The sequence below is a fragment of the Erpetoichthys calabaricus genome, chromosome 4, assembly GCF_900747795.2.
Source record: "Erpetoichthys calabaricus chromosome 4, fErpCal1.3, whole genome shotgun sequence".
Taxonomy (NCBI): Eukaryota; Metazoa; Chordata; class Cladistia; order Polypteriformes; family Polypteridae; genus Erpetoichthys; species Erpetoichthys calabaricus.
Window position 1 is genome coordinate 114521215 of NC_041397.2, and position 12873 is coordinate 114534087.

A 12873-nucleotide genomic window follows, 5' to 3' on the forward strand; every position below is an offset into this window, starting at 1 on the left:
TAATCTGCATGCTTATTGAGTCAAACTATGGTGCATAGTCACATTGTGCCTATTCTGTACAAACTTCTTTGGCTTCCGGTTAATTTCCATATTGATTTTAAGATTCTTATCCTCACTTATAAATCACTTATTTAAAATATCTTCTTACAGATACACCCTTGTATGTCCCTTCAGTTTGCCTGTTTTCCAAGGTTAAGCTTTTAGTTGTGCTCCCCCTCAACTCTTGAACTGCTTCCCCAATTATATCCAGACTCTTGATTCTGTGTCTTTGTTTACATTTTTAAGGCCTTTTTAGAATTGCCTTCTCAGTGCCATAGATGTTTGTAAATTGTTCTGATTGCGTATTTTATTGTGTGTTCGTTAAAAGATGTGTTTTATATTGTATTGTATTTATTTACTTACTTTTACTGTTTGGTGGTTTTATCTTGTAATGTGTCCTTGAGTGTCTAGAAAGGTGCAATTAAATAAAATGCATTATTATTGTTGTTGTTGTTAAAAAGCACCTCATTCATGTCCAGCAACTAGGGAATCCATTCCCGGGCTCCCATTCCCAAACATTTTTCATTCCCGCATTCCCGGGAACAAAACTGCTGTAGTTCCCGGGAAAACGGAAACGGCCAAGCTCACATATATAGCGTGTAAAAGTGTAAAAATCGATCAAGAAATAACAGTTATAGTTGAAAATAATTAAGGAGGCGCCATTGCTGCATTTTGCGCTTCATCAGACAACAGCTTTGAACCGCAACTTGTAATTGCAATGTGTCAGTCTGTTGCATCCGCATTATCTGCGCCAAGAAACTTGCCATCACAGAATGATGACAAGAAACTGGATGCATCCGTAAAAGCTGAAATGGCGGTGTTTCAGAGCAACGGCAAGCGCAGGTGTTGTTTAGAACAAGTGTATCAGTATCTGATGACTGTGCCGCCTACTCCAGTTGATGCAGATCGTGCTTTCTTAGTGGCTGGCATACTCTGCATGAAGGTGCGCTCTAGCCTGGATGACCGCACGCTTGACACGTTGTGTTTCCTACGCTCTTATTACTGGAAATAACTAGATACATGTACTTATATGACAGCAAGAACTGCTTGTAGATAAGGTTAGTCTTTATTTGTGTCAACATATTGCAGTAGTTTTATTAAAAATAAGTGTTGGTCGTTCTAAAACCGTTCACATGTGAGATGCCCGTGCACTGTGTCATCCCTGGGTGCCCGGGATTTCCGGGATAGAAATGCAGGATTCCCGAATTCCCGGGAATGGATAAACCCGTCCGGGAATGGATTCCCTACCAGCAACCACATTCCATCGGCTTTTCCATTATCACAAAGAAAGCCTACTGTACATCCTTTGCCTTTTTTCGTCCCATCTCCACAGATGTACTACCACATGCTACGTTGTGGCAGAAGGTATCTAAACACCCACTCCCCACCACATCACTAGAACATGTTCATCACTTTTTTGACAAGTACCAAAGGTGTCTTCCTTAATGTACATTACTTGCAGTAAAAATGATATTTAAAATATCTCACAGTTGACAAATTTCTACCAGTGTACTCTACACCACTACTCCCCTGCTTTATTTTTTTATTTTACATAGGGATTATTATAGCTTTTTCTTAAAATGATTGAGTGTAGTGTAATGGCTACACATTTAGAAAAGTAAGTCACAAGTTTTTTTTTTTTTAGGTGGTTGCACTACCAGTGTACCATGACAAGAGTCTAACCACAGTAATAAAAAAGCAACTATACAACTTTGTGGAAAGTAAGTCAAATTCAATCACAAAGAACAGTTGACTCTTTGATAACATTTTACAAATATAACCTGGCTGTTAGATTGTCATGTTCGAAATATGTGTAATGCTTTTATAATTGTGGCTTGCTTCTCATCTCTCAGCCCCTGTAATTTAATCTCCAGTCTTTGCTTTGCAAGTAGTAGCTGCATACTGTAACTTGTTTGTGTAAAAAAGCAACCAGGCTACCTGGGTTACTGAATGTCCTGTTTCTACCATGACCTTGCCAAGGGTAAAGCAGCACCAAAATTTGGATAAGGTTGGTGAATATTTAAGCAATGCAAATCATCATGCACCAATTACTGTAAGAGAAATTTTTCACACATTAATGACCACCTCAGACTGATGAGGCTTTTATACTGCAGAAACAGATTAGTATAAAAAAATCCATATTGTGAGATTGTTTACATCTGGATTAGTCAGTGTTGATGGCTTTTCAGGCACACCTTTGTATACCCTTCAAACTTTTTCAGTTTCTGTGTTAGCCTTTTTGCATAAAAACAAAGAAATGGTGGTGGCTCTGTGGCTAAGCATCTGCACTGGTGTCTAGAAGGTTGCCAGTTCAAATCCCATAACTACCAGAAAGGATCCTGCTCCATTGGGTCATTGAGCAAAGCCCTTAACCTGAAAAATTGCTCCAGCGGTGCTGTACAATACATGACCCTGCACTATGACTGCCAAAGGTCAAGTAAAAAGACAATTTCCCCTCAGGGATCAAGAAAGTATATTAAAAAATCAAAATACATATATGTTTAGAAATAGAATTTCTGATTAGATTCTACAGAATAAACATGGAATAGTGAGATGATGTTTGTACTGATTCAAGTTACATTTTGTATTGAATATCTGTGTATGAAGTATTCACTCATCTGTATGTCTCACAAAATTAGATAGATAGATAGATAGATACTTTATTAATCCCAATGGGAAATTCACATAAAATTAAATTGCAGTTGTGCCAAAGGAAGAGATCTTGAGGCAGATCTGGTAGCTTGCTTGAAGGAGCATGCTGTTGTTACACATGTAATAAAGTGCACACACAAAAAATTGGGCTTGCTTTTATTGTATATACAGTAGATCAGGTTGGGGTGTAAATATATTTTTGGACATTTAACATACAGTTTAACAGTGTAGCATTTTTTTCTGTATATCTAATATAGAGTACATGTAGGTAGGTAAAGACTAATTTGTCTTTAGATTGAAAAGTGCTTTGTATAGTTTAATAAATTTCACATTTATGATTTGTATGCACACAAGGCTAAGAAAGTCCCAACAGATATCAGTCCTATTTGTTGTGTGTAGTCTGATCCTTCCATAAAAATACATGTATAGCACAATAGTTATACAAGAATAAACAGTTTAATCTTATTAAAATGAAATGAATGTTTATCACCAAGAGATATATCATGAAATTGAACTGTCATACATTAAATGAATTAAAATCTTAAGCTGATACCTTTCTTTGTATTAAATCCTTGTTCTAATATTGCTATATACAAGGAAAAAAAAGATGTTTTTTTCCAGATTTGCTTATTTCTGTCTATGGCCGAGGGAAGACAGTGTTTATGCCAGCAGCATGTTGCAAACTGGAGGTGCCAGTCTTAAAGAGGATGCTAGTCCAATGCAGAGCAAACTTATTCTTACATTGTCTCATACAAGGCTAATTTAGAATTGCCAGTCAACCAAAAATGCGAGTGTTTGAGATCTGGGAATAATCTGTACCTGTAAAAAAAAAAAAGAAAAAAAAAACAATATGAAATGGAGAAGAAGTAAAACTCCAGAGTTTGCTGGATGGAATTTGAACCCAGGACTCTGGATTTGTGAGGTAGCAGCACTAAGTAACAATTTACGCCATTGAAAAGAATATTGTTATCATAATTAATCACTAATATTGTTATTATAATTAATCACTATTTTTTAAAAACGCTTTAACAAAGAGCATTGTCACAATTTACACCCTAAGAAATAACCAAAAAGAGATGCACATTCCAATTTGATTCTTATGTTGTTTAAGGGGTGACACAGTGGCAGTGCTGCTGCCTCGCAATAAGGAGGCTGGGGTTTAAGTCCCGGGTGCTTCTTGTTCAAAGTTTGTATGCTGTCCATGTGGATTCCTCCCACACTCCCAAGGCATGCAGGTTAAGTGAATTGTAGTTGCTAAACTGACCCTACTGTGTGCATAGGGGTGTATGTGCTCACCCTGTGATGGACTGGTACCCTGTCCAGGTTTTGTTCCTGCCTAGCACCCAGTGATTCATGGGAGAGGCTCCAACTGATCCACAGCCCTGCACTAGGTTTCAAACATTGATGGATGAATATAATTTCATTTACTGCAGGTACTTAGACTTAAATTTTAAGAAAGATATGCTGTGTTCCAGAATTGGGTTAAGTACATTTGACAATGATTGAACCTAATATCATGAAACGTCTTATCACATCCAAAATTTTCAAGGCAACCTCCTCCTTTTAGGAAGAAAAGAGTTGTTTGTGATTCTGTTATCTTCATTTCATCAATATTCTAATTTTATATGAATTAATAAGTGCTTGGAAATCAATTGCATGTGTAATTTTACAGCTTTGCTCTCTGAAATCTTGACAAACCATTGCTAGTAAGTCCACTTTATGTTATACATTTTTTCTAGCTGCCTAGCCATTGTTTTGTCTAGCACTACTTTGTTATTCCTAAGTCATTGTTTATAGTTCTGTTCACATTTTTATCAGACAAGTAAAGTTAACACCGATATTTGTTAAACTGCCAATGGCTCAACTTTTAGGCATGGGTTTAGTTGTTATCTGTCTATTTGGATTTTTGCAGTGTTGTCCTTGTTCTTAAACATGCATAACTTGTATCGTTCAGAATGAAAGGTATTGGTCAATCATTTTTGACCAAACAAAGGCTTTGTGTTAAATAATAGAACTTTATTATCTATCCTTCATAATGCAGCCTAGTGTAACAGACATTGATATTATATAACCTTACATTACATGAAATGGCATAATATGCTGTTTTACAAAAAGATGTTTTACAAGAAAACAAAAATCGTTGATGAAACCTGGTATGCCTATCCAACCAAAAATATATTTTAATTTAATTAAATTTTTTTACTTTTTAAAGCTAATATTTTTCCTTCATCTTTTATTTACACTAGATGACCCAGTTATGGAGACTCAGCTTTCAAGAACCACATCTGGCCAAAACAAATTACACCAGAAGAAAATAGATGCAAAATGCTCCACATCACAGAGTTTTGATAGCTTTATTGGTTTTCTCCCAAAAAAGTCAACTTTACTTAATCCCGCATCTGAAGGGGAGAAACTAGAGAAGTGTTTTATAAAGGTAACCGGAATGACTTGTGCATCCTGCATTTCCACCATTGAAAGAAACTTGCTGAAACATCCAGGTTAGCAAACTCCATTGATTGCCTAAATTGAAATACTGAGGATGAAATTCTTTAATATTTGCTTTTAAAAAGGTTACATGTTAGGCTGAGACACAGAATCAGTTTAATTTTTAGGTGTCCATGTTTTATTAAATTCTAGCAGTACTTTGCACCTTTTTTCTCAGATCTTCTGGAATTTCTTTTGATTGAGGCATGTGCTGCTGCTTGTTTAGACTTTTCAGCCAGCTTCACATTGCTAGAAAAGTTCTATTTAAGTGATGTTTCAGTATTCAGTAGTACTGTCATCACTCAAGCGTGAGTGTATCTAGTCTAATTAAACCCTTTATAATTTGAATTTGGTTCATTGGTTGATTGAGTGACTAAGGGGGTGATTACTTTCTCACATGAGTTATATAGGTGTTGGTGATTTTTTTTCCCTTCAATAAATGAAGTGATCATTTAAAAATTGTTTTTTGTGTTTACTCAGGTTGTAAATAGTAACATTTGTACATTATTATAGAAAAATCTATGACTGGTTTCATTTTGTGTGACTATTCATCTATCTTGAATAAAGCTGTTGCACACAGGCTAAATGAATTGCTTGACAGCACAAAATTAACATGCAACAAAATATTTGTTGGTCAGTGTGATGCCAACAAACGGTTAAAAAAAATTTCTACATACATACCTGTTGTTTCCTCTGAGATTCAGTGCCTCTTTAAAACAGGTGCATTATGCTGGCTTCTTTTTCACAAAGTAGGAGAAGCACACTTGGGCTTCCTTATGGCTTTTTCAAATTTAGTGTGGCACTCCAATGCTGCAGGTGAAAATCAAGATGCAGTATAATGTATTGTGAAAAGTGCATGTGTGATATTGCGCCAACCCCCCACCCCCCAAACTTACTACTTTGGCTAATTTTAGGGGAGCAAAATTTCTGAACTTTATGTACCTCTTCACTAGCGTTTGCTACTTGGCCAAAAGAGCTTGAACCAGAAGTGCAAATGCCCAATTAAAAAAATAAATCAACAAGAACCAGTCCTTATTTGATATAGGTGATGTGCCTAAAGCCCCCTTGCTAAACAAAAATATCAGCTTGCACATGTGCACACACACCAAAGGGTATATAGCACAATGCCAGGCCAACTGGTCCAACCCCTTAGGTGGAAACAGGATGTAGCACCCAGCACAAAGGCAATTTCACATACTACAAGAAGCAGTATTTTTCTAGATTATTAATTACTTTCATTATATGATTGAAAATTTTTAAAAATTATTTACAAAATAAAGATGAGTGTTTTTATAAACATTTTAATAAGTTAAATGGTGCTTACTTATTTTACAAAGCATCTGGTGGGGCTGTTGCCTACTAGCCATGAATGCATAAACACGACTAGTGATGTATATACGTTCCTCATGTTATACATGCTTGTATAATTCTGTACTATTTGTAAATAGCTATATAAGTTATTTATGTCGCCTTACATCTAGTTTCCTTTTTTTCAGGTATTACATCAGTTCTGGTAGCATTAATGGCTGGAAAAGCAGAAGTAAAGTACAGACCAGAGTTTATTGACCCTTTGCAAATAACCGAGCAAATTAAAGGCTTGGGATTTGGTGCCTCTATAATGGATGACCAATCTCTCACAGAGGGGAAGTTGGATCTTGCTGTAAGTAGTACAGATTAATATAGGAATTTTAAACCAATGTAGTGGAGTAATTGGCATATAATAATATTGAATATTTTGCTAATTATAGTCAAGTTTACAAGTTGAGAGGTTAATGCTTTGTGTCACCAACATTTAGCGAGACTGTCAACATTTGGTTATGCTTGTGTGTCTTTCATTTTAACTATAATATGGACAATTCTATTTTTTAGAAAGGAATAATATGTTATTTAAATAATGTGTGTGTATTATATATTGCCTGAAAACATTTTTTCTCATTTCATTTGTTTAGTATCATATTTTACCACTTTGTTACCATCACATATTCTTTACCAGCTGTCACACTATATGTATTAACAGATACCAAGCGTCTGCATGTTTTCTTTCATTGAATTTAGTCATAGACATGTTCAGCTTATTAAGCTTAATTTCACTGTTGATACTATATATTGTTTTGCTTTGCTTTTGGTAAATTTACACTTGATTCACAAAAATATATACTGTCTTTTGAATATGATAATGTTTTAGTTTCTGTCCACACAACCACATGTTAGTTCATTTTTTTTAAGGCTATACTTTTAAGGGATCATTTCTATAGTTTGTTAGTTCATTTTTTGAAATGCATAAATTAACGTACTTTAAATTTTTTATGTTTTTGAGATAATGCATCTTTTAATAGTGTTTTTGCAAAAGGAGATCAGTGTTAAAAATGTACTGTGGAATTGTCAGATTTTCTGATCCAGAATTGCTCTTTTTATTGAAGAATGTAGTTCCTGATGGAAGAATGCTATAAGCTTATGAGCCTAAGTACTTGAATTTGGTTTATTATATATTTTTTGATGGAGTAACAGCCTGTCATCTGTTCTCGTGTGGCCAAAAAAAAGAGTAATCTTGTTATATAATGTAGAGCAGGGCAATATATTACATTTTCAAAATGATATTTAAGAAAAATCAATTTGCAAAAGCCAGTATCATGATACTTAGCACTTTTATTTGGTTTTCCACAAAATACACCTGAACATTGAATAAAATCTCCTCCTAAGTGTGACTGCATTGATTCCGCTCATGACACCTAGTGGTGATGCCTGTGAGAAAAAAAAATGCCGCAAAGGTCATTAAAGGAATAGTTTAGAACAGGACGCGTTAATGCTGCTTTTTGCTTTTGGTTTAGTATTCCTCAGGATGACCATCAGATAACTATATTAACCATTAATTCACATAACACCAGAAGTCAGACATCCACACAGCATAAATCTTCATTTATCCATTTAACACTGTTTCCGTTAAATAATAATAATACATTTTATTTATATAGCGCCTTTCCCATGCTCAAGGCACTTCACAGAGTTTAAGAAAGAACGGCAGGGTATACATTATATAGCATTGTACTAAACCAGATAAATAAATGAAGAAGAGTAAGAAAGTAAATTCAGAGAAAAAAAGCCTAACAGACAATATAAATGGTCTCGCACACACACATACAGGTTACATGAGCATCTTGACATAGAGGTAAACTGAGAGAAGTGTAATAAAGTCAGGTAGAGCTAAAAGCCTTCCTGAACAGATGAGTTTTGAGTTGTTTTTTAAAAGAATTCATGGAGTCAGCTGATCTAATTAATTTCGGTAGGTCATTCCAGAGTCTGGGTGCTATACAGCTGAAGGCCCTATCACCCATGGAGTGTAGATTAGTGTGGGGTACAGCAAGATTGCCAGAATCAGAGAACCTTAGTGGGCGGACAGGCACATAGTGATGGTGAAGGTCACTGATGTAGTTTGGCGCAAGGTCGTTTAAGGCTTTGTAGGTTATTAGTAGAATTTTATATTCAATTCTGTAAGACACAGGGATCCAGTGAAGGCGAAGCAGGATGGGTGTTATGTGCTCGCTGCTGCTGGTCCGTGTAAGGACTCTTGCAGCCGAGTTTTGAATAAGCTGGAGCTGTGATATAAGATTAGAAGGAGCACCTGCCAGTAGGGAATTACAATAATCGATGCGGGATGTGATAAAAGCATGGACAAGTTTCTCAGCATTAGAAAATCAGAGGAAGGAGCAACACGTGATATGTTACGGAGGTGAAAGTAAGAATGTTTCTTAGTTTGATTTATGTGGGCGGAATAAAAAGAGAGGAATCAAAAATGACACCAAGATTCTTTGCAGTAGAGGCAGGTCTGATGAGATCACCGCCAAGATTGACTGGGAAAGAGCTCATTTTATTAAGTTGCACTTTATTCCCAATTTGCAGGAGTTCAGTTTTGTTGCAATTTAATTTTAAAGAGTTCTGCTCCATCCAGGTTTTAATGTCATTGAGGCAAGTTGTTAGCTGAGAAAACTCTTGATGAAGTTCCACTTTTAACATTGAAATAGAGTTGAGTATCATCTGCATAAAAATGATAACCCAGTCCAAAGCTACGAATAATTTAGCTAAGGGGAAGCATATAAATACAGAAAAGCAGAGGACCGAGGACAGAGCCCTGTGGAACTCCTTGTATGACTGGCGCTGTGCTGGACCTGCTGTTGCCAAGACTAACAAACTCTTGCCTATCAGTCAGATAGGACTTGGACCACTGGAGGGCAGTGCCAGAGATACCCAGCATGTTCTCCATTCTGGACAGTAGAATGTCATGTCTGACAGTGTCAAATGCTGCACTGAGGTCTAACAGAATTAATATGCTGGTTTGTCAAGAGTCTGCTGCCATAAGCAAATCATTGGTTACCCATAGCAGAGCAGTTTCACAGCTGTGCTGTGCTCTGAAACCAGACTGAAAGGGTTCCATCAAATTTTTAGAAGTTAAGTAGTTGGTGAGTTGGGAAGCTACAACACGCTCAGGACCTTTTGACAGAAAAGGTAATTGGGAAATAGGCCGAAAATTGTTAAAATTGTCAGCATCAAGACCAGACTTTTTTAACATTGTGGTTATAGAAGCAATTTTAAAAGTGAGTGGCACAAAGCCAGTGTCAAGGGATGAGTTTATTATTGTTGTAATAGTCGGGATTATGGCATGAAGGTAGGATTTAAGTAGTGTGCTGGGGATGGGGTCCAGTACACACGTAGTAGGCCTCATCTTACAAAGTAGATTATTAACAAATGCAGATGTGACTGGTGAGAACTTAGAGATGGAGCTGGATGGAGTGGGAAAACAGGGAAAGATATATACAGATCATGTATTTATGTTAGTTGAATTATTTAGATCTTTAATTTTGTTACGGAAAAAGTGGAGGAATTTCTCACAGACTTCAGTAGAAGAGGTAGTTGGGCCAGATGTGGGTTGGAGTAGATTATTAATTACAGAGAACAAAACCCTTGGGTTATCGTGGCCACTTTCTATTATTCTGCCATAATGGGTGTTCTTGGCAGCAGTTAGTGCTTCTCTGTAGGCTCTTTGGTGGTCAGAGAAAGCCTGGATATGCACGGTGAGGCCAGTCTTATGTGACATTCTCTCAAGGCGTCAGCCAGCTGCTTTCATAGATCGCAATTCTGAATTATACCAAGGACTTGAACACTTAAAGGGAACCCCCTTATGTTTTAAAGGAGCTCTTTTATCGAATGCTGAATGAAGGGCTGTGTTATAGTGGTCAACAAGACTATCTAGTGTTGATGAAATAGATGAAGAGAGTAAAAGATCAGAAATGGATCCAGAAAGTATAGAGGGACAGATATTTAGGTAAGGACAGACAGGTAAGAGGAGGAAGAGGTAATGAGACAGTGAAAAGCACTGCTTTATGGTCAGAGAGTCCCAAATCAGTGTTGTAAGTGTTGGCAACAGATAGTCCAGATGTGCAGATCAGATCCAATATACGACCACCAGAGTGGGTTGGAAAATCAACATGTTGTGTCAAGTCAAAACAGTCCAGTAAGGATAAGAATTCATTTCTAAGTTTAGATGTGGGGATGTCAATATGGATGTTGAAATCGCCAAGCAGAATGACTCTCTGGGAAAAGGAACTTAAGTGGGTTAATAGTTCAGTCAGATCAGATAAGAAGGATGCATTGTATTTTGGAGGACGATAAAGAACAATGAGTAAGACAGGACCTGATTCTGTTATTAGTTTAAGAGCCAGACACTCAAAGACAATGGACAGTTAATTGGGATTCTTTGATGTTTAACTCGACTCTGACAATTACTGCAAGTCCTCCGCCTTGTCTTGAGCTATGAGGCTCTGTGAGGAAAGTGTAACCAGGTGGTGTTGCCTCCGTGAGAGACGTAAATTCATTCGGTTTTTGCCAAGTCTCTGTTAAACACAGCATATCAAGTTTGGTGTCAATGATGAATTCTGACAGCACCAATGCTATGCCATTAAGAGATCTCGAATTAAACAATGCAATATTAGTTAATGAGGCTTCTTTTTTCACAGAGCTGTAGAGTTTATTTTCACATAATGTAAATTTGGCACACTGACACTTCTATTTCCAGGGCCATGAGTAGGACGGCGTATTCCTGGGCAAATGCTGCCTGTGATGTTTTCATTTGCAGCCTGGCAGTGGCGGTGACTTGACCCGCGATGTACATATTTCAGGCGCAGCAAAATACCTGTGTCTTTTACAATATTCCAGTCAGACCATTTGATCTGGACAAAATGTTTAATATGAAGGAGTTTGTCACAAGAGTATTTTAGCATGATACTGAGCAATATTTATTTGATAGCAGTGGAGAAGCAGCACAGTGGAGCCGGTGAGTGCGGTGCGGTGAGCAGGTGCGGTAGCGGTAGTGCAGATAAGCGGCGATAGCATAGCAGGAGGAGGTAGCAGGACTTGTAGGTTCCAACATACAGCCATAAACAAGTAACGCTGGGTGAACATCAGATCAGTTCTTAGTCATAAAGCACAATAAAAATGAATCGAGAGCAGACCAGCATAGCAACTATAATCAAGGAAACAGATCATCCCAGGCTCCTAGATCACCAGGTACAAAGAAATGTTCATAGGTCTCGTCCCGTGATCCACAGATTCAGTTATTCCCAGTGAAGGTAAAGTCCGTAAAAATTAATCCAAATCCATACAATTCGAGTCAGCTCCATCCACGAACTATACGTACAATAAAGAAATAAAACAAGCATTAACAAGTGCAGGATTAAGGCGAATTTTATGAAAAGTGTTGTTAACAGGGAGGAGCGGCAACAGCATGCGAGCACCAGCGTCCCCTCCACTGTTACAAACATTGCAAGGGTGAATAAAAACAGCACCCTTCACAGTTTTCTTTTGTGTGAATTATTCAATGTTTATGTATCAGGTATGGGTTAAATTGATTTTTTTTTTCATTGCAAGTTTGCATTTTTGCATCGCAGGTGAGTTTAGCTTTGAAATTACAATAATGGATATTAATTGTATAGTGCATTCACTTTGAATCAACATTTATAAACACTGTAACAACCTAGGGGTGTAAGAGACAGAGGAATGGATGTAGCCCTGAAAAGGACTGTTAGTTTCTTCATCAGCTGAACCCGCTAAACCTACTATGCTTTCCTCTCCTCAGCTGCTTCTACTATGCACATACACAATCGGCCTTGCCTCTCTCCAAGTGCCCTTTCTTGCTGCTATCTGGGGAGGAGTTTGATGTTTGGGGTTGTGCTGGATGCTTATTTCATGTATTATACAGAATCTATTCTCAATCGTTTTCTGCAAATTTACTGTATTATATCTAACCTACATAGACCATATTACTTTCTATCCAATATAGGAAATGGTGACAAAAACATCAACATAAAAGCTGTTGTACTGAGAAAGATAATCATGGAGTTATCAGGAAATGTTCAAACCACTACAGTAATTATGTGGACTTACAAAGCTGCTGTAATTCATTTAATAACCTACAAAGCTTTAAATGGCCATGCCTGTCTGTCACTATACTCCTGTTCACCCACTAAGGTCCTCTGATTGTGGCAATCTAGTTGTGCCCCACACTAGCCTGCACTCTGTGGGTGGCAGGGTCTTCAGCTGTATAGCACCCAGACTTTGGAATGACCTCCCGAAATTAATTAGATCAGCTGACTCAATTCAGTCTTTTAAAAAACAACTTAAAACTCATCTATTCAGGAAGGCTTTTAA

General features: G+C 37.2%; 1 protein-coding gene across 3 annotated transcripts in view; it reads left to right on the top strand.

The window, feature by feature from the left end:
* The window catches only part of atp7b (ATPase copper transporting beta), a 158618-nt gene that overhangs the window by 56947 nt on the left and 88798 nt on the right, over positions 1-12873 (top strand). For all 3 annotated transcript variants that reach the window (XM_051926253.1, XM_051926251.1, XM_028799700.2), the window contains 2 exons: positions 4938-5189; positions 6672-6835. In XM_051926253.1, coding sequence (XP_051782213.1) covers positions 4938-5189; positions 6672-6835 — 416 coding nt within the window. The remainder of the gene's footprint in view (positions 1-4937; positions 5190-6671; positions 6836-12873) is intronic.